Raw genomic sequence first — 27,627 nt, forward strand, 5'->3', positions numbered from 1 at the left:
AAGATCAAAATCAGCAGTGTTAATTACTAATGGCATTAGAAGTTCAAAGTGGGGCTATGCTACTGACTTCCCCCTGCCCCTTATTATTTTTAATGTTGTTTCTCAAAAATAATTGGTATTGAAATTTAATTCTCAGGTATATAAGAACAGTATTATGATTCAGGTCACTCATTTCAACATCTGATTTTAAGAAAAGTGTCAGAGATGAAGGGGCACAGACTCCGATATGCAGGATCAAAATCAGCTTTATTAAGCAAGCGTGCTCTTTATATACTTTTCTACCAAGGCCAGTAATTTTCTACTTTACTTGTTTACACCATCGCGTGCCCTAAAAGATCATGTTCCCACTGAAAAGGGAATCTCTCTTCCCTGTGAGCAGGACCTCCTTATCTAGGGAGTAGCTTCACACAACTTCATTGTCTGCCAGAACAGTGCTGCAGCTGCTTATTCCTCCCTATTAGTTCTACCATGCTTAACCCTTCTTTTGCCTCAGTCCCCACAGAAAAGCATTGTCATTACAAAACTGTAGCCCGCAGTTACTGAGGTTTTAGGAAATACATCTGTAAAAACTGGCAATTACATTTTGCTTCAGTTCTAGATTGAATAAACTATTTGTCTGAAGTTTAATTTCAGTATTTTCACCAAATGCTAAAGCATAAGCAAGTATTTTTAAGATGTTCACACTATCAGTCTTGACATTACTTCATTAATACTTTCCAAGAAGGCTCTGTGCATAGCTGCAGTAGGTGCTTTGTGGTATTTCAGGAGCCATATTTTCCAGAACTCAAGAGGATCAGTTCTCTTCCCTCCAATTTCCTCCCCAAATTAAGCACATATTTTTTACTGCAAATATGGAATCATAGACTCACAGAATGGTTTGGGTTGGAAGGGACCTTAAAGATCACCTAGTTCCACCCCCCTGCCCTGGGCAGGGACACCTCCCACCAGCCCAGGTTGCTCCAAGCCCCTGGGCTTGAACACCTCCAGGGATGGGGCAGCCACAGCTTCTCTGGGCAACCTGGACCAGTGTCTCACCATCCTCACAGTACAGAATTTCTTCCTAATATCTCATCTAAATCTCCCCTCTTTCAGTTTAAAACCGTTACCCCTCATCCTATCACTACACTCCCTGATCAAGAGTCCCTCTTCACCTTCTCTGTAGTTAAAGTACTGGAAGGGGCTATAAGGTCTGCCCGGAATCTTCTCTTCTCCGGGCTGAACAATCCCAATTGTCTCTGCTTGTCTTCATAGGAGGAGAGGCTTCATAGCAAATACCAGATGGGTCAAACAATTTGAAATTCATTTCACTGGTCAATCAAACTCTATAAAAATATTTCCTTGTCCCTAAGTATCCCTTACTAGAAGACCACTATACTTCTGATATTTCTTGCAAAAGGCATACAGCAGTAGAGTCAGTGAGAAGGCGTCACCCAAGAGGAGAATAAAGCCCTTTCATTTATTTTTAACGGTCCAAGAATAATCACGAATCTCCAGGCATGTGCCCGCCAGTCGGGCAGTTTCTTACTACTCAGCAGGGGGAGACAGTAACAGAAAAGTCTACCCTCTAACTTTACATTAATTTTTAAATGCATATACCTTGTCTGTTGGAGCGAGGTCTGCTATCCAACACAATCCCTTCGCGGGAAAGCCGCGTCCGGCGCCGCCCCTCGCGGGCGACACACCGGGCCGGAGCGCGCTGCCGCCGCGACCCCACGCTGCGGTTTGACGGCGAATCGCCAGCGGTGCCCGACGCGCCAGGCGGGCCCTAGCCCGCCCCGCCGCCGCGGTCGCCCGCTGGGCCCCGGTCAGGCCGGGGGAGGGCGGGAGGCGGCGCGTAGGACGGTGCTCAGGGCGCATGAGCGAGGCGCGCGGCCGGCTACCGCGACGCGAGGGCTGGGGAGCGGCTCCGCGGCTGCCGGGGCGGGCGGGCAGCGCCGCAGGGGCCCGCGCGTGGGCCCGCACCCGCAGGTAACGGTCGCCGAGCGGCAGCATTGCTCCCGAAGCGCGGCTCTGTACCTCCACAGGCGGCCGCGGCGACGCCATTTTGCAGCCGGGCGGGGCCGGGCCGGGCCGGGCCGGGCCGGGCCGAGTTCTGACGCTCTCTCTGAGGCGCGGGCCGCGGCATGGCGGGAGTCTGCGGCCCCGCCGGGGTTTGCCGGGGCAGAGGACCCGGTGCCGGGCCTGGTCGGAGCCCTGTGGAGCCGTCCGGGCGGCGGAGATGGGGCCGCAGAGGCGCTTGCAGAGCCCGGCCTCGCGGCTGGGGAGGCGGGTCTGGACGAGGACATCTCGCCGCCGGTGGTGCGGGGACCCCACTCCCGTAGGGCCCGCGGCTGGGCCGTGAGGAGAGCCGGCCGCCCTTGCCCTGCCGCCGGCAGTCATCGGTGCCCGAGCTCGGCGGAGCGCACGGAAAGTTGTCTCCGGAGCGGGACGGTCCTGCCCGGCGGTGCCGGGGGATGGGGTCCGCCTGGCCGTGCTCCGCCCCTCGGGTTCCACGGAGCCCCCGGGATGACTGAGGGGCGCCCGGCTGAGGCCGCACCGCCAACCCCGAGCGCGGGGCCGTGGCGTTGGGCGCGCTCTGAGGGGCTCGGAGGAAGAGCTTGTCCCCGTGGTGGCGGACAGGGAATCGTGTGCGGTCTTCTCCGTGCTTAGGCCGTCAGAGCAGCCGCTCTTCCGTGCTGAGTGGGCATAGGACCCAGCGAAAGATGAGTTTGGTCAGATTTGGACGGTTTTTGTGTACAAAAGCAAAGTGAGGAGAAATCCTGTGTCATAGCTGGCGGCTATGGTCTTACGAGTGTGCAGATGCATTTTCTGAGCTAATCGCTGGGGTCATCTTCTCCTGGAAAGATGTTGAAATGCAACTGCTTTCTGAAATGAGATCTTCTATTTCTTTGACCAATATATCTGGATTACAGAAGCTTTATGTTGTATTAGGCTGTGAACCACACTGGGTTTATTTTGCAAGGCAATGGGGATATGCCAAAGCATATTGTGCTTATGTTTGATCCCCTTTGATCCCAGCTACAGCATCAGTTTAGTATATTTAGCTCTTTCCAAATATCAACAGTCCTTTTCCTAGGCAAGGAAGGAGGCTCAAACATCTGTCTCGGGAACAGCTGCGCAGGGCCATGTGTGGAAAATGAATTATGGTTTAGGTAGGGTAGATATTTTTAAAGAGGAAAAGTGTACTTGAGCCTATTCTTACTACAGTGATGAGAGGACAGATTCATGGTTTTGAGCCCCTCTTGCAAAGTATCACATGCTGGGGCTGAATTTAATACCTTGAAGCTAGCCCTGAGTATTGATGTGGACCGTGCTGGTGAAGGATATGGAATGCTTTTTGTTCTTTTGACTGTTCATTCCAATCAGTCCTGGCTAACAGGATTTTTACAGAACATGGGAAATGCCTCTAGGGGAAGTCTCCATTTTTATAGCTGTGCCTAACTTGCCTAATTCTGGTGCTTCCTGAGTTTGCTGTCAGGTTTTTGAGATGTTAAAATGTGTATTTTCCAGATTTGTGTGTAGGATGCTTTTTTGCTAAGAGTCTGGAAGATAACTTGGGTTTTCTTTGGTTTTGGTATGAAGTAACTTTGACTGTGGGAAGCACACATTCTTACAAAGACAGTACATGCTATTGAAGTTCCCTTGCTTGATAATTGAGAAGATTTTTAAATACATGTCAAATGAAAAGCAATAGTCATGGAACCAGAAAGTTGAATGCCTTGCCTATACATTTATTTTGGCGTGAAGTGTGTGTGTGTGTGTTTATTTCTTCAAGGCAGTAGGTAATAAAAAAGCTTTTGAGAGTTAATTAAATAAATGTGTAGTATATGTAATACACTTGAGTACAACCCATGGATTAGAGTCAAATTTCAAGACTTCAGTTCACTTTCTTAGAGAACTCAGTTATGTTTTGATACCCAGGTGGACTAATTAAGCATAGCAGTAGAAAATAATGGGTGTGAAACACAAGTGACTATTGAGCTTAATATTTCAGTACATTGTAGAGAAACTTGGGAACCTATCAAATGCTAAACTGGTATATGCTAATTTGTCATGCAGTAATAAGGTATTTTCAGGCAGCTGATCAACATAAAGTTGAATTAGAAAGCCATCAAACTTGTGTCATGCGATCAAAATACCAGAAATTTATCTACAAATAGAAACACAAGGAACATCTTTTATTGCATTTAGCAAAGAGTTGGAGTATCCCACATTTCTTTCTAATCCTTTTTGTGTGCTGTTATGGCTGTTTATTTTTCTACAAGCATTAGCCTGAATTTTATGAGCATGAATGAGATTTTAAATGCCCTGAAGGTGTTTCATCTTGTACTGGATTATAAGCATAGATGCAGTTTTGCAGTTTGAAATTAAATTGCTCCAGAGTCATTTGCTCTCGGTGACAAGAAAAATCAGCAATAAAAGCATCTAATGGAATTTTTGAGCAATGGAAGTAGCCTTGTTCGCTGTAGCAACCATGACCAAGGTTGATGGAGTGACACTCCTAATAGCTTTAATGAGTTGCATGTAGTTGTAGCGAGGCCTGCATCAGAATGCCAGGGGGATGTAGATTGCTTTGAGGTGTGCTTTTAGGAAGCCCCAGAACATCTTGTTGCAACGGCATATTCCAACATTCTCTCTACATTCTCTCTATTTCTGTGCAAATGGTGTTTATCGGTGCTTTTAGACATCCACTCTGCAGCATGCTTTTTTTCTTTTTTTGTTTCTTCAGACAGGTTACTTAGGCCTTCTGAAACTGTCTGTCTTGAGAATAGAATAGGGAAGCATCTGCTGTCTTCAGCATCAGCTTTATCCGAGATACCATATGGTTATTATATAACGTAATATTTTTCATGTTGTTACTTGCGTAGCGGAATAACTGCAGGACTCCGCCTGATTCAGGTTAAACTGAACTTGAGAGAAATATGTACTAGGTATTTACTATTTTTACATGATTGCCATTTTTCTCGCATGCTTGAGCTTAGGTATTATCTTTGCTCATTTCAGGACTGCCTCTGAATCGCAGTCCAGAAAGAAGAAACAATCGTGTTGATTTAAGTTGAACATTTGTCTCTAAGATTAAGAACAAAGCCATGCCAGTGGTTTCGGAAGACTCAGGTAACTAATCTGCATGCTTTCAACAGACCAGTGACTGAAACCTTAGTGTATGTGTTTCACACAGGAAATGAATTCAAATTGGAGTTAAATAAAATAGAATTAAGATAGTTCAACTAGATTTCTTAGCAATTACCTAAAAGAAAACAAGGAAGGTGGAGTATAGAAGGTGAAAATTAATAAAGAAAATTAATAAATTTAGTCAGATTTCAGGAAACACCCAGTTTTATAAGAGTCTTAGAGCCCCTGAATATATGCTGGTGAGCAGGCTCCTATGGACAAACTTGGAGCTCTCAGTATAACAGTGGCTTCTTATAATAACATAGATATATAACATAATAATATAATAACACATGCTTATTAAAGATCAGCTCTTATATCTCTGCTGCTTGCTGTGCCACTTCTTAATATTTTCTGAATAGGTGTTGGTGAGCTGTGTTAATATTCTTCCTTTTGACTTAATAAACCAGTGATTCCATTCAAGACTTGCTAACCAGCTTCTCCAGTGTGCTACCCAGGGTGAATTCACATCTACTAATGATACTGAGTTTTAAAGCAGAAGGGAGTTTGAGTCTCCTGGATCCAAATATACTCTGAAGTTCATGGAGATAATAGCCAAAGGAGCAGATTTCACACACACCCCCACACCCCAGCTTTTTTTTCCTTTTCCTTTTTTCTGGTGGTTTGTTTGTTTGTTTTGTTTTCCCGGTCATGGTCCACCAGGAAAAACACTAACGTTTGTCTGGCCCTGTGCACTGCAAAACTGGGATATTGATGATTTAAGCACTTTTTAGAAAACACAAGCCACAAGCTTTGCTTCCACTGCAGTGGAAATCTACACCAGTCCTTTCTTCCCCTGGTCAGACCTGACTTCTAACAGGTAACCCAGAGGTAGAAAGGGCAGGATAACACTTGTAAGCAAAGTTGCTCAGGAAGTAGAGCTGGTACCTGTGCAACAAAGGAGATAGGTTGTTCATTCATTTTGCGAGTCTGCTGTGGTGCTCCAGTAACTGAAAGTTTGTTAGAGGGCTAGCTGTTCTAGAAACAATGGGTAATTAACATGAAGGGGGAAACTTCAAAAGTAATGTATTTAAAAATATATATTACTTTGGTAGCTTTTGCCTTAGAATCATAGAATTGGAATTGTTTAAGTTGGAAAAGACCTTTAAGATCATCAAGTCCACCATTGAACCATGTCCCTAAACACCACATCTACCTTCAGGGATGGTGACTCAACCACCTCCCTGGGCAGCCTGTTCCAATGTTTGATGACCCTTTCAGTGAAGAATTTTTTCCTAATATCAAGTCTAAACCTGCCCTGGTGCAACTTGAGGCCATTTTGTCTTGTCCTATCACTTCTTACTTGGGAGAAGAGACTGACCCCCACCTCGCTACAGCCTCCTTTCAGGTAGTTGTAGAGAGCGATAAGGTCTGCCCTGAGCCTCCTTTTCTCCAGGCTAAACAACCTCAGTTCCTTCTTTAATATATGTTATATCTTATGCTGTGTTTGCTGCTTAAGAAGGGAGCTTTGCAAAATGAGTGGAAGATAAGCACAAATATCTCTGCAAACTTAATGATATTGGAAAGTACCCAAGTAAATGTAGTTGATGTTAAGGCTGCAATGGAAGGTCCTGTGAGACACGCTATCTAAAAAGCTTTTGTTCTGTCTTGAATTTAAACGTAGGATTGCATGAAACTTTGGCACTTTTGACATCTCAGCTAAGACCTGATTCAAATCATAAAGAGGAAATGGGATTCCTTAGGGGTGTCTTCAGTGAAAAGAGTCTCAGCTACCTGATGAAGGTAAAAGTTCATTTATGAATGTACATTTTCCTTACAGGTTACTTATTCTGTGTTCCATTGATTTATCAGCTGGTTACTTTGCCAAAGCTTTTTTTTTTTTTTTTTTGTAGAATTCTGTACTGACTAAAGCATATAGTTATTTAAGCACAAACATAAAGAACATTCATTGATAATTAACATATTTTGTTCAGAAAAAACATTTCTGCCTTGATTGCCAAAATGCAGATACAGTGCCCTGTACCTAAAAAGCAGGATGAGATGGCTTAATTTTTTCACTTATGCTGCTAAGTCTTAACAGATATTCTAGCTGTCTGTGAAACTAGAGTAAGCAAAAAAAAAAAGACTCCTAAACAAAGCAAAAATAACCCCAAGAGAGTTTTTTTTTTTCTGACACCTCAGAAAAATTACATTCCTTAAATATAAAAATATTCCAGTGTAAGTATAATTAGGAAGTTTTGTATTTCTCTGTAGTAATATACCTGAATAATCTTTTTCAGATTCATGAAAAACTCCGTCATTATGAAAGACAGAGTCCAACTCCTGTTTTACATAGTGCAGCGGGATTAGTTGAAGATGTGAGTAAAAATTCTTGTCTCTTTATTTTCCAGTTATTTAAGCCTGCTTTTCTAACAAATCAAAGCTTTGCAGTTGTGGTATGTGTGTACATATTTTTCATCTTGCCCAACTGTCTTTGGAATCTGGTGGCTTGTTTCACTCATGATTGATCAAGGAAATGAGAGCTCAAAAATATCATGTCATTAAATGTCCAGTGAAGACAGACACAGGCAGGTACAACAGAAGGATGCTATTAATGGCCTTTGTAAGGGAGAGGCTGCAAAAAGCATTCAGTCCTTTCTTGGCAATAGGCTATCCCAGCTAAGCATTCAGTCTTAAGGACCTGAAACCATTACAACCCAAGCGGCATTGCTGTTTGCATAGATGGTTTGGGTTGGAGAATGGTTTGGTTTGGAAGGGACCTTGAAAGATCGTTTAGTCTAACGGCCCTGCCACGGGCAGGGCCACCTTTTGCTAAATAAGGTTGCTTAAAGCCCTGTCCAACCTGGCTTTGAACATTTCCTGTGGTGGGGTATCCACAACCCCTCTGGGCAGCCTGTTCCAGCATTTCACCACCTTCAGGGTAAAAAAGTTCTTCCTTATATCTGATCTAAATCTGCCCTCTTTGTTTAAAACTGCTGCCCCTTGTCCTGTCACTACGAGGCTTTGTAAAGAGCTTTTCTCCATCTTTCTTTTAAGCCCCCTTTATATATTAAAAGGCAGCAATAAGGCTTCCCCGGAGCCTTCTTTTCTCCAGGCTGAACAACCCAAACTCTCTCAGCCTGACTTCATAGGAGAGGTGTTCCGGCCCTCGGATCGTTTTTGTGATCCTCCTCTGGACATGCTCTAACAGGTCCATGTCTGTCTTGGTTTTCTGGACTGCAAGCGCACATTGCTGTCACGTATCTGATTTTTCATCCACCAGTATCCTCAAGTCCTCTGCAGGGCTGCTCTCAATCAATTCATCCCCCAGTCTGTTCACAGAGCAAAGTGTTATCTTACATTTGTTTGTAACGTGCCATGTGCCTGAAAAGGTGAAATTTATACTGCTTTTGATAGCTCTTTACAAGTGGCTTGCACCTGTTTCCTTCCAAAGCGTAGCAAAGGGCTGTGGAAGGGTTGGGAGGTAGAATTCCTCCCTTTGCAAAGCCAGGAGATCCCACTGCCCCGTCTTAATCCACAGCATACCCTCTCTCCCCTTTCCCACAAATACCCTACTGCCTCTGTAAAAGTTTTGACACTGCTGCCTGTCAAGTCATACAAAATTACCACATTCTAAACAGCAGAGGAGAAGTTTTATACCGGACTATGTGACTTCCCTATATAGAACCCTTTACAGGGAAAGGAAATCTGTCTTGCCTCAACCTTTGTCCCTTCTTCCTCCCTCCCGCCTTCTCTCTCCTCCCACCCAACCAGCCTAGTGCAAAAGTGCTTCCATTATTTTTCTGATCTTTTGTTTGGAAGGCCTGAGACTCCAGGGCATATTCTGGTATCCAGGCTTTGCAGGGGAACAAGGGAATTTCTATTGCATGTTCCACAAGAGTAATGCTACTTGGTTACAGAGGGGATTAACTGCTTTGTTGTAGTACAAGCATCAAGAGTGTTGTTTCACATGTCACTTACAGATTCCATACAGAATTTAAAATTTCAAAACTCATTCCTGAATTTATGTTGGTGGAATCACTCTTAAAATGTATGTTTAGGGGCTAGGATCCTGATTGCTGATGATGTCTTCCTGCAGTATCTAATAAAAATATAATAAATGAAGAAGCTTTAATTTCTTTTAGCATTTATGCACTGTTGATTGGGATTGGTTTTGATCTGTGCACACTGCTTTGAAGTATGATAGAAATTAGCAAACACTCACCAGAAGCATTCACTTGCAAATATATGATCTTGTTTGGTGGAGTCCTTTTATTTTGAGGTTGTTAACTTTTATTTTAAAGGTAATAGAAGAATTGCAGACCGCACCAGTGAATAATGAAGAAAAAGAGCTACTTCAGCTGTTGTCAACACCACATCTCAGGGTAAAAAAACCACACACACATATAGTTTACATGATAAGTAAGATAATTGCTAAGTCTTTTTTTGGAGGGATTTATGGTGAGGGTGGAAGGGGAAGTTTGTTTGCTGTAATGTTGGAAACATGAAAACCGGAAACTGTAATATTACCCCATTACATTACTGTTTCTTACTTCCTTTATGCAGGCAATGCTTGTAGTACATGACACAGTAGCACAGAAGAACTTTGACCCAGTACTTCCACCTCTACCCGAAAACTTTGGTGATGATTTTGATGAGGAATCGGTGAAAATTGTTCGGCTAGTGAAAAATAAGGAACCTTTGGTACATATAAGATAACGCATCTCTAGTCGTAAAACTCTAGTGCAAAAGTGTTACTGTGAGTATGGAGGAGATACTTGAAGATGTCATCAAATAGTCTGCAAAAACTAGGAGTGTTCTGAAGCTAGTAAACTAACATAAAAGGAAAACTTTGATAAATGCACCTTCACAATTGTGTGACACGTTTTATAGGCATGGGTTTATAACGCCAGTTAACACAGGGAATGTGATCTCTGAGGAAGCTGTATAGGTTGTAATGATTATGCTTATTATACATACTAATTATTTTCATATTGTAGCTAACATTCAAGTAATTAATACCTTCATTTTCATGCAAGTCAGTGGGATGTGGTAACAGTATGTTTGATAGCTGTTGACATATTGGCAAGGTACTAATTTTATACAAATGGAAATGGAAGAATTGATTTCCTAAGAAAAAACAATTGCTTCAGGGAAGAAATCTGCTAAAGTGCTTTTTGTATATGATAATAGGTAGTAGAAGAGAACAGTGACTTAATTCCTGATCAAAGCTTTATATTGCCAGCAGAGGTAGGAGAATTAAAAAAAAAAATCTAATTACTTGACTGTCCTTGCTTTTAAATGTAAAAGTGTTGGCTGTATTGTATGAAGATTCAAAAGACACATAGAGAAGGCTTGTTGTAGGAAATTCTGTTTTGCACACTTGAGTGACTTTGATCACCACAATAATGTAGGTAGTGTAAGCACTTGGCAAAGTCAGTAGAAAGGAAGGTGTGCACCTTCCCACAGTCACGTACACAGGCACAGGCAGAAGTTGAATAATGATGAAAATTGTCAAGGAGGAAGACACAATTTATAGAACAAATTAATTCTAGTTCAAAAGACACATTAGCTTACATGTTATTTCACCTCTTGCTGTATTCTAAGCTAATTTCTTATGATGGTTTCTTGGGGGGTGTATGTTTTATTTCAGGGAGCTACCATCAGAAGAGATGAGCATACAGGAGCTGTGATTGTAGCAAGGATCATGAGAGGTGGTGCAGCTGATCGCAGTGGTAAGTTTCTGAAGAAAAAGGGATTTAAAATTGCATTTGTAAACCGTTTTAAAATTTTAAAAATTATGCATGTACTGTATACATATACCTATAGTGATAATCTTTCACTAAATCTGATGGTTATTCATTCCAAAACCAGTCCTCTGGACATGGGTGTTTAATAGATGTATAGACAATTTTGTAAAAAAGAAAAAAAGGTAACAGCTTATTGAAATCTTAATAGGCAACTGTTAGATGTAAAGTCTGAACTAGAATGTATGCTCTCTGTGTAGTCAGTGGCAGGAGATGGACGTTGCTGCAGAGCAAATTATCCCAATGAGCTTTAGAGTGGGATAGGTCACTGCTGGAATTGCCTTTCTTCCCTGTTGACTATAAAAGGAGCCTACGTGGTGAGCTGACTTGACGACTGAATTTCAGGTGTCTAGTGGCAGGAGAGACTTCCGTGCGTAAGCTGTCATTCAGCATGCTTTCAGGATCCACAGGGTTAATTCATGCAGTATTTGACCTTCCATTTTCTAGAAGGTGATCATCCAGATTTTATTAAATAAGTTGAATTGTCCTCCTGTGAGATTTATTGACTCCAAGCCTCATGCACTTTTTTAAATATACAAGTGACGCAATCCCCAAACTAACGAATTACTGTGATGAAAAAATATTAGCTAGTTACAACTTTCTTCTTGATTGTTATCATTCTTCAAAGTGTGATCTGATAAACGTAACATGAAATGACTAGAGCATGTGCTTAGCATTTCTGTATTTCATCAGTAATCTATTAATTTAATTAGATGTTTTTCTCTGAAATAGCCACTAGGAAAAAATGCCAACAGAGATGGGAGAAGTAGACTTAAGCTTTAGAAGAAAGAAAATAATGTTTCTTACCTTTAATCTAGTATCTTTGTTTATTCAGTGTCAGGTGTTGTTTTCTGTTTGCTTTACTGAGAAATTCTTTTATGTCTGTTAGCCATAGTTATATAACACCACTACAACATTTCTTACTGAACTGGATAAACAAACCTAAAACTTGTAAGGGCCTCTTCATGGCTTGTTTAAAAAAAAACACAAAAAAACCCAAACCAAACCAAAACAAAAAAAAACCAACCCAAACCAAAACAGTCCAGCATTCCTTCTGGGACTGTGTAGTGTTGATCTGTCAGTTGATGGCCATGTCATTCCTGCCTTTGCAGTCAGCAGCATGTCTTCCAACTCTACAGGATTTGATCATCCTCATGAAACTATTCCAGTTTTGCATTCTTAGTGATTATCCAAATGTAGAGGCAGTGGTTTTCCAGAGTATCTTGCCACATGTTCTCTGTCTCTACACTGGTATCCTTATGAGACTGTGCTGCATGAAAATGCCATATGGAATAAGGGTGGGAGCCTTCAGAGCACGTTGCCAACAGAGGCACTTGGCTGTAGTAGGAAATCCATTGAGTTGGGGGAGGGAGGAGAGGAGGTACATGCTATTGACTTAGGTTGGACATCAGGGGAGTGGTGCTTGCCAGTCTGTAGACTTACTTTATTTTACTTACCATCTTTTCAGGTCTTGTCCATGTTGGAGATGAACTAAGAGAAGTCAATGGTATTACTGTGCTTCACAAACGACCGGAAGAAATAAGTCAGATTTTGGTCTGCACTGATTTTCATATCAAAATCTTTTCTGTTGAGTGATCTAGTAATTACAATAGATGATGAAATTTAACTATGAGTTTAAAATATGTATAGAGCTAAAGGATGCAATCTCTGCTTGTCTTTACATTAAGAGTTTTTCTTCTGCCAGGGGATTAGTCTTCTCCTTTTGACTTCAGAAACTTCTGCGAACTGAATCGGTACCGAGTATGATAGAAATAGAAAGTCACATGTTGATGCATCAAGAACGTCCCTTTCGTGCTTTGTTTATGATAAGCAAATTGCAAATTAAAGTTGCATTCCTCGAACAATAAGCAGTTTATTGATAATACATATGTTGGGAAGCTGAAGAAAGTCTAGGCTGTGTGTCCAATGGAGCTGTCAGTCTGTTCTTTACCAGCAGGTTCCTTGTGACATTAGCAAATTATTCCTTCAAGGTTCTCTAACACTAATGCCCAGAAATCTTGGTAACTCTTTCTAAACCTCCACATCTGTGATCAGCCTGCTGTGTTGCAGAAAGTGTCATATCTCTTAAGCTTATTTGTCTCTGACTCCCATCACGTGACTTGGTTCCCCCTTGTCCTGGTGTGGAGTGGATTTGGGGAGAAAGTAAGAACGGCAGCACTAGGAGACTGAAGAATCTGTCATGGGTTCCATCACCTAATTTAAATTTAGATCAAAATAATCCTGAATAAGGAGAATGACTGCTTTTAACTTGGGGGAGGTGAACTGTAATCCAGAAGTGAATGTAGTTGCTAAAAGCAAATGAAGGAATTTTAATGCAGGTCTTAATATGTTCTAACCAAGTAGTTATTTTGGATGTCTCCATGGGGAGGACACTGTTGTGGAGGATTCTTGGAACATCATGATAGTCTCTGTAATGAAGTTAAATAGTGGATTAGTTTGGCCTATTAAAATTCTGAGAAGAGAGAGACACTAGCTCCTAAACTGGAACTTGAATAGTCTGCATTGGGCCCTTGTCCTGATTTCCAAGTGAAAAACATTTCTGTCTTTCTCAGGCTCAGTCTCAGGGATCAATAACATTAAAAATAATTCCAGCCATCAAAGAAGAAGATCGTCTAAAAGACAGCAAGGTATGCAACTTAGTGAAATACTGAAGCACGCATTTTCATATTTACACAATGCTGTCATCTCTGTACGTGCAAGATTACTGCTGTTTCAGTGAGGAGTGCCCTAGACCCATATTTGAACTAAAAAGATAGTAGAGCAGTTTCTTTTTGTAAAATACAGTGCTCCTTTATTGAATAGAATTACTTAGATGACTTCTCTCTTCATCAACTTGGCACACGTTCTTTCACAGCATTTCTGAAATCTAGTCTCTCTTTGCTCATGTAATTAAAATTGGTGTTCCTGCCAGTCACCTCTTACCATGACAGCTGCTATCTGTCCCTTATCTCTGGGCATATTGCCACTCGCTTGAGTCAAAGCAGACCTATTTGCAAACAGAGCTGACCCCATTAGCCCACAGCAAACATCAGTATGTCTCTCTGAGTGCTTCATTTGTCCTCCTTGATCAGCAATGACTTCATGTTCGACTGGTCCCTTAGAGGATTCCTCTGTCAACCTCTGTTTCTGCTTTCCTGCTCTTGGTTGCCGGATTTTTTCCTTGAAACCCCACAAATCACTTTTAAAAGTAGTTCTAATGTGGTGTGTTAAATAGTGGTAAGATACAAATCCAGGGTTGAATTGTAGATTTTGATGCATTAAAGGAACATTTTAAGGACAGTCTTTATAACGGGGCAACTTTGCCATAAATCCCATTTTTTGTTTTCTGCCTCCCCTTATTTTTTTCCCCTTTGTTTGTTGCATTTTGTACTTACATAGACTGTGAATTGTGTTTCTTGGGACTTTGATCTTTGAGTCTCATGTTCCACAACGCCAATACATAATGACTGGGCATGTGTGTGAAAGGTAGTTTATTTTTCTGCATAAGTAAGTCAAAATGCAGCAAATTGCTAGGTTTCGGTATTTTTGAGTATCATTAGGCATGAGTTAGCATTGGGGAAGCCTTTTAAAGGTGGTTTGAAACTCCAGGTAGGACAAGAAGAAAGGATGTGTTACTTTCTTTTAAAGGTGTTTATGAGGGCGCTTTTCTGCTATAATCCCAAAGAAGACAGAGCCATTCCCTGCCAGGAAGCTGGGCTGCCATTTAAGAGACGACACATCCTAGAAGTTGTCAGCCAAGATGATCCCACATGGTGGCAAGCAAAGCGTGTTGGAGATACCAACCTCAGAGCAGGCTTGATCCCCTCAAAACAGTTCCAAGAAAGGTTTGTCAATGAAGATTACAGATTTTTTTTCACACATATAGTGTAACACTGGTTTTATGCTGTTATTTTTTTTCCTGGGAACTGAAGGGCAGGATCATGCCAGGGTGAATACCAGATGCTTAGAGGAAAGTGATAAAAAGCTTCATCTTCTCCAATTTTATAATAAACTAACTAGCTTTCCTTGGCTGGTTTGCCATTGACATGCTTTGTAGCATGAGGACAGAAGCACTTGCTAAACAAACATGTATGAAATGAAATGTGGAATATTGGTCTCTTGACCCTCTTGGCTTATGGAGACGCTGTATTTCACAGGCTTGTACTTCCATAGTATAAGAAGAAATGGCGATTTATTGTAACAATTTTGAATTTATGCGTGTAGTAGTAAAAAAAGTGTATCTGATCTTTCTTCTGGCTCCTAAGAGAGTATTTAGCTTGGACCTGGATACCTTCTAGAGCTTGAAGTGTCTCTGGTTTTACAGCAAGATACGCGTATCTTCTAAAGCAAAAATATCCCCTAAGTCTTGTGTTTACAGTACAGAAGTCTTATATTTAAGAAGGAATCTGATTTAGGCTACTGTTCTCATTGTGTGATTTTTTACTCCAAATTACTGGGTGTGTCTTTGGACTGTAGGTGTTATGAAGGTGGGGTAACTAAGAATTAAATAGCCCTGATTCTATTGCTGACCTCCGTGATTTGCATAAGGTTTCTAATGACTACTCTCCACTATATGAATGCTGCTTTGAAATACACAGCAAATTCTGCCTGAACAGCTGTATCCCTCTTCTTGTGTATGCGTATATGTCAACAGATGCTGCTGCACTGCAGTCTTTTTTTTTCTTTTTTTTTATGTTGTAAACTACATTTCAATGTATGCAAGAATATAGGAATTGCTTTAATGTCTGTTTCCCCTGACTGAAAGTGTAAGCGCCTGAGCATCATCCTTAGTCTGTTATGAGTGTTGGTCTGTTGCAAAAAAATCCTTAGGAAGAAAGTGTATTTTCCTTTGCCAATAGTTAGGGGTTTCTTGGGGATTGGATTTTTGTGCTGCATTGTTTGGTTTATTTTTTCTTGGTGTTGGGGCAGGGGAGTTGGGTGTTTTTTGAGCAAATTGAAGACTGGGAGATTAGAAGTTGAGCTCTGGTTCATGATTTTAACACTTCAGAAAATTTTACTTGATACTCTGTTCTGACATTTTCACACAAGCTGGGTAACTTGGTTTGTTTACTAATAAGTAACAGAAAACTCCAAACTGATCTGGAAGGCAATGGATAATTTCTGGATATGCATAGCTGCACTGATCATTTTGGACAAAGGTTATCTACTTTTGAGTCCTCTTTGAGGTTAGTAGTTTTAGGATTGTGGCAAACACGAATTTTGCCCATCATCTGTAAAAATGGCAAGTAGAAGTTGGATTCTCAGCAGATTAGAATAGAATAGTTGTTTTCTTAATCTTGCAAAAAAGATTGGGCGGGGGAGAGGAAATAGGGGAAAAAATTACATTGATAAAAGTAACATGCTATAGATTTCTGTGCTCTGATGGATGAAAGCCTAAAACGTTTTAGAATCTCTCTCAGTCACTTATCAGTAGCAATCTGGGACTGTCATATTTTTAAAGAAAAAGACTCTTAAAATGTTGTATCAGAGACATTTTATATTTTTCAAGGAAAAGCACTGTTTCATTCTTTATTTTCAATGCTGTATGTATAACATGCTGTAAATTCTTCATAATTCTGAGCTTACATGGCTAAAATAGTTATTTTCTATTTAGACGATTGACTTACAGAAGAACAATAGGCACTCTGCAGAATCCCAGAACTGTGAAGAAACCATTATGTAAGTCTGTTCTGTTCCTTCAGTGATGCCTTAGTTGATACCAACTTCTCTGTATTTTTGTTATTTCAATAATGATTTGCTTGGATACAAGCTGATACATGAGAGGATTTGGGTTTGAGCTTTATCCAGTGTTGCCAGTGCCTGTTGTTTTCAAAAAACATGGCTGTCCCTCTCTTCCTGCTTTCAAGAGCACGAGGCCTTACATATTGTTTAGATGCTTTAAAATTTGCTAGCGTTCACATTTTTTCAAGTTTTTGGAACTTGAAAGCTGCAAAAGTAATGCAATGCACGCTTCTTGAAATTCTTACATAAGTGCATGAAATGACTCTAAGCTTGTATAAAGAAAAGGATAAAAGTCACCGGAGCTGGCAATACCATCTGCATTTCAGGCTTAGCGTTACAGAGCTGGTCTTAGGTAGACTTTAAAGTGATTGTCTGCAGCTCTGAAGCCTCTGTCAGTGAATTATTCACACAAAACCTGCTACTTGTGGTAAAATCGCTAGTCAGTGATTAAAGGCAGAAGACATTCTGTATTATTGCAGAATATAATGTTCCTCTTGCTTTTGGGTACTTCAGCACAGCTATTATTGATGTGTGGGGCAGCCCTGTGACTGTGTGAAGCCAGACATTGTGCTAGCAGTGCCACCCTCATGTAGACTAGGAATCTGGAAATTGTCCATCTTCAGTGATATAAGTGAACTTCTGACCGGTGGTGCATGGTACATCTCATGAAGAGATACAGGTATTCTTACGGAGATACAGGTATTATGCCACAAAGAGGAGGGAAGATGCTCAAGCAAATTAGAAAATCGCATTACTGATTTAAATGAAGCTTTTCCAAATTAGTTTCCATTACATTCAATGTTAGGAGGCATGTAATGAGGATTGCTACTTAGGCCTTTTGTCAGACATTTTCAAGACAATTAAGCTGATAACTGGTTATAATACTAAATTTTAGCAAAAAAATCCTTAATCAGTTGATAAGGGTACATTACTACATTTTTTTTTTTTTAAGATAGAAAAGCCTGTTAAGCAAATCAGACCAGAATAACCTTCCTTTCAATTCTCTCTAATTTTGCTCAATCATTTGCAAGTCTTTTAATATCATACCAACTCTGCCTTTCATGCTAACTACAGATGATCAGTCTTCTGATAAAGGTAGGTACACCCAATGCAATTTCTAAAATACTTGCTGAGACCCCAAGAAAAGAGCATAGTAGATATAACATGTTCCTACAGCAGTTTCTTCCTGTGTTATTATTTAAACTAATTTAATTTGTGTTGATGACTTAGGTAATGATAACTTCCAAATTTACTCCTGATTCAAGAGAAAAGATTTGTGTCTTCTGGTATGCATTTACATGTTCTGTAGGTTTCCAAGTGAGGTTGACAAGTTGCAAGTTAAATGTAGTCTTTGTATCTGGTATTTTTTAAAAAATAAAGAAATACTGGGGTTTAACATTTTAGAGCACCTGTATCAATCCAAATTGAATTTTCTTCACTGTTCATTTGGAATGTTTCCTGTGTTATTTTCATTATGAGCAACTGTGTTGGGCTCATGCAGTTTATATGTTGCTGTACCGCGTGCCTTTCCGAGCATCAGGTATTTTCTGTTGAATTCTGCTTGCTGTGATTTATTTTTTTTTCACACAGCAAATGCTTCTTGAGAATAATATTCAAAGTATCGGTATTTCATCAACTTTGGTGAAAGTACTAATTGTATTCTATAATTAGTTGGCCATGACTGGTATACCCTATCAAAACATGAGTGTGAAATTAGAGCCTACCTTCAGCAATAGAAAATAGCTCTGATCTCAGCTGTGGATAGGCATATATTGCTACTAGTATCTTCTGTTAATGTAGGCATAACGTTTGTGAGTATACATTGGCATTGCTTGATTGCATACCTGCATGCATCAATTCATTAAAAAACGAAGCTCCTTCTCTGGATTAGCGCATTTTGTTAAAGGTTTAAGCTACATATATTTTTGCCTATGGTTGGGCTTGTTTCGGAACCGTGGAGTTCTGTGGATACTGCAGGGCACAGCTGCCTAAATTTTACCAAGCCAGGTAGTGCTCTTTCAGGAAGTATGAGAACTCAGTATTTACCTTAGGATTGCAGTATAGTGTTTTGCAGCTAAGTGTCATGGTTTTATTTTGCATACTTTTAGGGACCCTGGGGGTGGTCATAGTTTGAGGAAGGGTGGGTTGGCTTTTTTTAACATATATTTGCATATTCTTTTACATACATGTGTATGATGAAAGCATCAAATCTTTAGTTTTTAATAAAGAATTAATAAGGAATGATAGTTTAACTTAGTCAAAATGAAGCTGTTTAGAGCTCATATTTCAGTCATCTGATTCCCTTTTTTCAAGCCCAAATTATATTGAAATGTCAGAAGAGGCAATATTCTTACACAATCACGCATTTATGAAGTCAAACATTAAAAAAAGAGCTTTGTGTTTGCGGAGTCATCTTTTTTACTTAGATCTGAGTAGTGTACTTTTAACAGCAGCACTGATCAAATGTAATGAATGGTGAAGAGCATAAATTCTGGGAACCATAAATACTGAGATGTAAAATTCTCTTGTGCAATATTGACGTCAAGGATTTTTTAAAATATAAACCACTAGCCAAGGCAAATATTTTTTTGTATTGTTAATACGTGTGTTAGAAAAGCATGCGCATATAATGCAGGATATAAAACTTCTTCCCTCACCAATGAGCCATACCTGTATTGCAGGCACTGTTTAAGATATTTGCCTCCTCCCCTCTCACTCTCCTCTCCCCTGTGCCCTTACCCCCACCTCCCTCCCCCCTTCTTAATTTACAGAAGACTGTGACTGTGAAGGCTATTTCAACGGACAGTACATAGGTGAGAAACCAAAATCTCTTTCATCTTCCCTGACACCCCCCCCGTGCCCCCCCCAAAACCCAACCAACCAAAGAAAAAACCCCAAATCATGCCCGCATTAAGAAAGAAAAACTAGCTTATTTACATTAGAGTTAATTTCCCATACATTCATAAACTAGATTATCTCTGTGCAGAGGCATAATTGGACTCCGGCATAGCCAACGCTTGGTAAATCAAGGTGATATGAGGGGGTTTTTATTATAGATCGGGGGCTTAGTTTTCTACCTGATACGCATATTTTTCATCTGTAAGATTAGCATATGTGCACTGATGCGATTATAAAAAAAATTGTGAGAGTAACTCTTATTCAAAGACAGAATAACTTCTAGCTGAACAAGCTTGAAAATTTAGAGAAGTTTAGTGATAACACAGTTTAATATATCTTTTGTTTTCCTCTACAGCTGGCTTACGCAGGAGCTTTAGATTAAGTCGTAAAGAGAAGGAGAACAATCTGAATGAAGGAAAGCAAGCAGAGCAGGCAGATGCAGCAGAGTTCCTAACATATGAAGAAGTAACAAAATATCAGCAGCAGCCTGGTGAACAGCAGAGGCTGGTAGTTTTGATTGGTAAGATACACAATAGGTTCAAAATTTTTCATACATCTCCCTCTTCTGTTATCTGTACTCCAAGAGACTTTCTTTAGGTGTTTGGTTTGGGGTTTTGTGGTTCTGGTGGTTTTTTTAAAGGTTTTTCTAGTTTTGATCAGAAGTTGTTCTCTTCTTTTAAATGACATTTTAAAAAACAAACAAACAAAAAAAACCCCAGCCAAACTCACCCAATCCTTCTCCAACCCAAACTATTCTATGATTCTATGAAAAATAATGATGCAGGACCATTTCTTACTTCTCTAATTCACTTTGCATTGGTTCTCAGTCAGACATGCATTCTTGTGCCATCAGAACAATTGATGAAATAGTAGATAGAAATATCTAACAAAATTTTGCATACAATTTTAATTCAGTGTGTTTAACAGCTTTCCAGTTTCCCGGGATGTCATATAAATCAAGGGTATCTCATGAATCTGCCTGCTAAGATTACAGATTTTCTGACTTAATGCCTGACAAATGTTTGTCCAACAGCTGTTCAAGGATTCTGTTTGTTCCTGATTATGTTCTTCAAAGCAGAATGTGGTGGGTCATGAGGTCTCTCGTATACAGGTTTCTTCAAGCACACTCTTGTATCGTATTATTTGTGTGAAATTGGTATAATTTATTCTCTTTGTGGTATTTCATTCCACACAGAAATCTTTTAGTCAGTTCTATTTTATTAGGTTGTTTGGGGGCCAGATTGAGTGAGCTCAAGCAGAAGGTTGTGTCGGAGAACCCACAGGAGTATGGTGTTGCAGTTCCACGTGAGTAAAATTTGTTGACTTTTGTGTGCTACCACTTTATTCCATAAATGCTGTCTAACAGTGTAGTGCTAGCTGCGTTGATGAGTGGTAATTTGTGTTTTGACTATCGATGATATGCATATTTCAGAAGTACTTAAAATTATTTTTCTCATTCTAATATACTGTGTTTGCCCTTAATAGCTGAATAGATTACTACATAAGTTGGCACATGTGCATGTTGAAATTCTGTAAACTCGGTTGATTTTTTTGAATGGTGTTTTCCCAGATGAACAGGTTGCATTTTCTCAGTGTCCATTAAAAAAATGAGAAACTGAAACTGAAATAATAAGAAACTGAAATAATAAGACTGTAAATTGCAAAAAGAATTAGTGTGAAAAACCAGTATCTTAAGATTTAGCCAAAACATTGTGTGTTTTAAAGAGGTTTTTTTCTTCAGAATATCATACTAGCTACAGTTTAAAGAAACCAACCCCAAAACGTAGACAGCAATAAACTAAGTCAAAATTTTTACAAGATTTTAAACTGTTGCTTAGTATATCTAGGCTGTTCAAACACACCAGTCACAGTGATAGAGAAATTAGTGATTCTGCTGCATGAGTTTGTGGCTAGGGTTACACTGAAATTTTTTTTGCTGGATTGTCCTCTAAAAAAAATATTAGACACACAGAAGAATCCTTTAATATTTGTATTCTCTGACAAGCTACTTTTGCAAACCAAAAAATTAACATTGAGGGCACTGTTCATATGTTGTTTAAGACTTTCAATAAACATGTCAGGCAGACATTCAATTAATTAGCAGTAGAACTCATATGGGTAATTTTTACTTGAATTTAAACACGTACACAAAAAATAGCCAACATCACTTTTATGGTCAGGCATAGGTTTGTATAATGATCACCAAAGCTTCTCCTACAGTAATAACAATTAATAAAAGAAATTACAATATCAAAAGTAAGGGACGCACATAATTATGTAAGTTTCACAGTACCGTGGGAAAACAGCCAGGGATAGTTTTACTCTAAATTCAGAGGCAACACAATAGGACTTATATATATCCTATTTTTATTTTCTAATTTTCAAAGAAAATGACAGTCCAATATTCCAAACAGTTAAGAGATACTGTTTTCCATACGATATACTCTGCTGCTTCTACCAGGTGTAAGAAGTAAGCCCAGTAATTTTTGTGTTAGTTATAGCACGCTTGGGAGCAAAACAACTTTGGTTTTGGTCTTACAATTTTTGAGATTGAGTTTAAAATGATGTTAATTTGATGTTAATTTGAATTTGCCAGTGTATAACTACCTTATTTGAGGTCATGAAAATGTGACTGGAAATAAACAGCAAAAATATGGTTGTTTGCAAAGGCTGACCTGTCTCCTGTGTCTTGCTTCCATTCTCTTCTAGATACAACCAGGTCAAAGAAAAGTCATGAGAAAGAGGGAGTAGAATACAATTTTGTGTCTAAGCAATCATTTGAGACAGATGTGCAGCTAAACAAGTGAGTTAATTTTAAAATACTGGCACAATTGACTGTATTTAAAAAATATTGGTAGTTAAATCTTACATCATATGAATACCAAAATTGGGTGTAAAGTTGGACTAGCTGTGTGAGAACGGTTCAGCTTTCCAAGTAAAAACTTCAGTCTGGACTGTTAGCATGAACTCAGAAATGTAGCAAGAAGCAATTTTGAAACAACATAGGACTAGTATGAGGATCATAAGTTAGAATTTAAGCCTGCATATTGTTAAGTAGTATGATTGGTCAGAATTGAATCTAGTGAAAGTAATATATATTTAGTTTGGCCTACTTATTCTCCATTTAATATGATGGGTAATAAGTTTTATTTATAAGTCCATTTTACAGTGTGTTGTAGACTGAATCCATGAATATAAAGGACTTTCTAAGATTGAGTTTATTTCCAGAAAGTACATATTTTTGGCTAGTCTCCCAGAGGATGGAAGAACTGGAGTCCATTTCCTTCCCAGCTTTGTACTACTTTTTGTGAAAAACATCCTCTTTCTTCTATTAGACTTGAACATCAGTCAACTGAATTAATGCAGCTTATTCCCCTATTTGTCAGTAGTGCTGATTAGCTATTAGTGACATGTGAAGACAACTATTGCTACTAAGCAACCAGAAGGAAAACAATAATAAGAAAAAAGAAAACCCTTTTTTTTTTTCCCCTCCTCCCTGATGTTTCGCTCTTCCCCCTCACCCCCACCTCCATTTGACTACTGGGACTTCAGGAAATGTCAAATGTTGTAAGTTAAATATTCTTTTTGGATGGTATTTAAAAATGTATTGACTTTTTAGATTTGTGGAACATGGAGAATACAGAGAAAATCTGTATGGTACAAGTCTTGAGGCAATCCGGTCCGTGATGGCCAAAAAGAAGGTTTGTTTGGTGGATGTGGTACCTGAAGTAAGTTCTGCAGCTTATTTTAAAGAAAGCACACATTTCTTACTAGGCTGCCAGCCTAAGTAACTGATGTTGTTCATCATTTGTGACTACTTGCTCTGCAAAGCCCAACAACGCTCTCAGAATGTGTGTTTCTAATAGGTGGCCTGACTGGTAGCTGAGTGGATCAGCGCTCTGTAGAAACCACCATAGTATTTACAGTTCTTAGCTGCCGAGTTGATACAGCCTAGAGACCTTTTCAGTTCTCACTGGGGGATTTTTCCCTTGCTGTAGGAAAAATGTGCAGCATTGTCCCAGCCTGCTCAAGTCCCAGAGAGGACACTTAGAGCGTAGATGGGCTTTTCATTCTTGTTCTTTGCTATTACTAGTGTTGTAACCATTGTAAGCATTACTAGTGTTGTAACCAGTGGCAGTATACCTGCTCCATAATCCCTCCATGCTGAGAGTTAATCCTTGAAATTTTGATTCAGATTATGTAACTGGGCTACAAAAAGACTGATAATACTACCTTAGACGAATTCCAGGTGTAACACTTCCAGTGTTTGGCCTCTTAAGTGAAGCAAACCATAACTTGCCCATCAAGTCAATTTTTTTTATACTTTTCTCAGTACCTTTTACCATGTCCTTGTTCCTGGTATTGCAGTGCATAGCAAGGCAGATATGCAGTTAGACCATGCTACAGGAAGCTCATGTATTCTTGCATGCTACCCAGGACACTGACATTAATCTTTCTTTTGAAAAGCAACAGGTTACTGTGATCAGATGTGTAGTACACAGGACTTCACACCACAGTGTGTACTAGTGAAACTGTTGAACCCAACATTGACGTATTAAAAAAAACCAAACAGAAGTGTTAACAAAAACCATCTTTTCACAGGCAGTAAAGCACTTGAGGACTCCTGAGTTTAAGCCTTATGTTATCTTTGTAAAGCCTCTCATTCCAGAAAAGAAAAAACATATCCTAAAATCTCCCATGTCAGAAGAAATCTCAGCCTCCCTTGTAAGTATTCTAACCTTAATTTCTTCTTTTAAGACATGAAAGAAGTATTTGGGCTAGCATTTCTGTGATACAGAAGAGTGAGAGTCACAGTGGGGCCCTGTGCACATACAACCTTTCAGCTGGGACTTCAGAATGAGATTTTTGACTCCCTTAAAACTTGACTATATAAGTAACATGAAGCAAAGTGCACATCTTCCACGTGGATCTGTGCACATTACTCAAGGCTGCAGCAAGGGACCGATACTGAACTCTGATAAACTAATCATTTTACATTGCTGATGAGTAGCCCCACCAAATGGTAATGGTAGCCACCTATTCCTGATACCTCCAGAGTGCCACCCACCTGGGCTGTTAATCAGGTACACATAAAATGCAGCATGTGGATGTCTTACAAGGACCAAACCTAGACCTACTGCAAAATGGTGATGTGTAAATGTGAACAGAAATACAGAGAGCGCATAGTGTCATCACTTTGGGTAACCTGAACTTGAATTTATACATAACAGAACTTAGTTCACCTGGTGAGTTTTCATGTAAGCCCTTAAAATTACTGAACTTGAGGACAGTAGGTCCAGCATTCCTTTTCAGCTTTTGAGGGGTATGATTTCCAGTTGCTAGGTTAAGCAGCAACTCTAACTACATAAAATGCAGTGTCACCTTCTTATGTCCCTCCTGTAACATGCTTTTTCATCCTCCCTGTCACCACTTGCATTTTTGAAACAGCATACCAAATTCCAGCAGTAGCATACCAGTCCTTGATCTAAGTTGTAATATCTTACAAGCCCTTTGCTAATGGTAGCAGCTCTTGTGTCATTGCCTTTCAGAGAAATGACTTACTGTGCTAATACACTTTAAAATGCTAGCAATTAAAAAGACATGTTGTAAATTCCATACCATCTTTTCATGTTGATCAGCAGGATGAAGAACAGCAAGAAATTATTAATTCAGCAGCATTCATTGAAGAGCAGTATGGCCATTTAATTGACACTGTACTGGTGAAAGAAGATCTCCAGAGTGCGTGTAATCAGCTGAAAACTATGTTAGAGAAACTAAACAAGGATTCATTTTGGGTGCCAGTCAACTGGGTTAGGTCATAGCTTGTTATCATCTGTTTAAGAGAAAAATTGTATATAAATGTCTTGTAAATATATGGATTAGAAGAGGGAAGTATGTCAAATTCACTTCAAAACTGCTGGTCTATCTGGAAGATAATACATAAAGACTGCGTGAGAAAAACTAAACAAAGTCAGAAGCTGCCACTGCCTTCCTGAATCAAAATCTTGACTAGCAGCTGTCATTTAAAAGTGAGTACTCAGACTAAAAAGATGAGTGAAAGATTAGAGTGACTTTTAGACTGTAAATAGTGCATTTTGTACAGTAAAGTTTCACAGAGGGTCCCACACTTCCAACGCATTTCAGTAGTGCTAGGACACCTACCAGCTGGAATTTTCATCCTTTGGCCACAAATTTTGTGACTAGAGTTAAGGCATATGAACAAGGTACTTTTCAGGAACAAGTCTGCCTACAGAACAAGCTGTGTCAGGTAGGTGGGAGGGATGTCCTTTGGCGAATGTTTATACGATGTCAGTTAATCAAAAGTTCAACTGCCTGACAGGCCAGCAAAATATGTTTCCCTTCATTCAGGATCATTAGTTGCAAATCCTTTCCAATTAGGCACTAAACGTAGGCCAGTTATATAAGTTGTATGTATTTTAGTGGCTGAGGATGTGTGGGGTTTTTCTTAATGTTCATCCCACGTTTCCCAATGCTTCCAGGTTGTTTTGCACAGGTATGAGCGCTCATCCACAGCTTATGCGCCCACTGTCCCAATCTCTTCCTACTTACGCAGGACAAATGTTACCCTGTGAACATACCTGCATGACTAGCCAGCATATAAACCAGTGACATTTTTTAGTCTACATGGAAATAACTGCATCTTTAAAATAGGACTTTTTTTAAAAAGCTTATTTTCTATGAGACATCTTTGCAAATCCCACCTGATGGAATACCACCTTGACAACAACATAGCAGCTCCAAAAAGAGCGCTAAAAGGAGGAGGCTGAAGTGCCACGTAGCTGAGCTACAGGTCCAAATCATCATCCTTTCAGCATTTAGATTACCTTTGTTCCAAATCAAGTAAAGGCTTCCAGAGCACCTACTTGGCTACATACATCCTGAAGAAGAAATCTTAACTGTTAGTAGACTTTGTATATATTTGAGGAGACTTGAATATACATGATTTTTAGATAGGTGTTAACAAGAAAATGCAGAGAGATGATTCTGGAAGCACCTTGCTTTATAATTATTTGAAAAAAAAAAAAAAGAGAGAGTATTGTATGGGTGCCTGTTAGCTGAAACTAGTTGCTGTTTTCCATTGCCTGCTGAGGTCTAATTTTTCCTGTGCACTATGACCTTTAACAAGACCTTTTGGTGCACCAGTCTCATTCCTGGCATCTTAACAGTATTATGTTATTCTTGTTCCACTGCATTTAGCAAAACTAACAACATTGCATATTAAAAGCACATTTCTTACATACCAGTGTCACTGAATCTACATTAACTCTAGCCCTAAAAAGTTGTGTAGGACAGTCATCCCTATCGCTCTTCTCCAAATGTGTACCGTGGCAACTTTCGTATATTGTCCTGCCTATGAGCATTGAGGTTCCCATTCCTACAAGAATAAGCACTTTTCCCAGTCAGATACCTGCTCTGGCTTGTTAGAGGAAAGGACTCCTTCACATGCAGGTGGCCCATCAGCTCTGCCGTTAACTCTCTGGAGTGTTCTCATAGCAGAGATACATAAAAGAGATAGATACATTGCCAAGTGAATTTTGTGACTGATGTACCTTCACCCTATGAAAAACAGTACTTTAAAAACTGTTTAAGTAACAGCATTTTAAACTAAGTCATTTTATGAAAATATGAAATACAGTGCTATACTGCAGATTACAAGCAGGTTTTTACAGTCTGCAAGACATAAACATGTTTAAAGGATACAGATTTAATTTAAAGAAAACTAGGTAAGATACTATCTAAGGGTCAGAATTCACTTAAAGCAAGGTTGCTGTCTAACATCTTAGAATATTATGATTCTATGATTCCAAATGTCTAGCAGTTAATACATTCATTTGTATGCTTTATGATCTAACATAGTCTTAATAGTAGAAATATGCATCAAGAGAAGAAAGGCAAATGGCATATAGAGGTACACCTGAAGTTACAATAACTGAAAACTTAAGATGTTAAGATATAATATTGCTATTAAAAGTGAACTGAAATATTTAGTATGAGTTAAATAATCTTTTTTTCAAGTGTATGCAAATACACTTTTATTGAAGTACAG

General features: G+C 39.5%; 1 protein-coding gene across 2 annotated transcripts; it reads left to right on the top strand.

Moving 5' to 3' along the window:
* The first annotated feature begins 1,880 nt into the window (after positions 1-1,880).
* Positions 1,881-27,568, top strand: MPP3 (MAGUK p55 scaffold protein 3). Of its 2 annotated transcripts, XM_082494909.1 has the most exons (18): positions 1,881-1,968; positions 5,005-5,115; positions 6,797-6,915; positions 7,413-7,490; positions 9,417-9,497; positions 9,679-9,816; positions 10,766-10,847; positions 12,388-12,473; positions 13,493-13,567; positions 14,568-14,764; positions 16,534-16,598; positions 19,436-19,474; positions 19,915-20,079; positions 20,784-20,864; positions 22,269-22,362; positions 23,179-23,287; positions 24,162-24,284; positions 25,202-27,568. In XM_082494909.1, exons 2-18 carry the CDS (start codon positions 5,091-5,093, stop codon positions 25,379-25,381), a joined length of 1,737 nt encoding a protein of 578 aa, XP_082351035.1. In that variant the 5' UTR covers positions 1,881-1,968; positions 5,005-5,090; the 3' UTR covers positions 25,382-27,568. The 2 variants fall into 2 exon arrangements, with proteins under 2 accessions (XP_082351035.1, XP_082351036.1); XM_082494910.1 differs by lacking the exon at positions 1,881-1,968 and having other exon boundaries at positions 4,875-5,115.
* The last annotated feature ends 59 nt before the right edge of the window (positions 27,569-27,627 follow it).

The sequence above is a fragment of the Vanellus vanellus genome (genome assembly GCF_965231255.1).
Source record: "Vanellus vanellus genome assembly, chromosome: 24".
Classification (NCBI taxonomy): domain Eukaryota; kingdom Metazoa; phylum Chordata; class Aves; order Charadriiformes; family Charadriidae; genus Vanellus; species Vanellus vanellus.

Bases quoted from the DNA above. Each gene is read 5' to 3' on its own strand.
- MPP3 (XM_082494909.1), top strand. From the start codon at position 5,091: ATGCCAGTGGTTTCGGAAGACTCAG. The intron at 19,475-19,914 runs GTGAGAAACCAA...TTTCCTCTACAG, and splicing joins TTTCAACGGACAGTACATAG to CTGGCTTACGCAGGAGCTTT. The intron at 20,080-20,783 runs GTAAGATACACA...CTATTTTATTAG, and splicing joins GAGGCTGGTAGTTTTGATTG to GTTGTTTGGGGGCCAGATTG.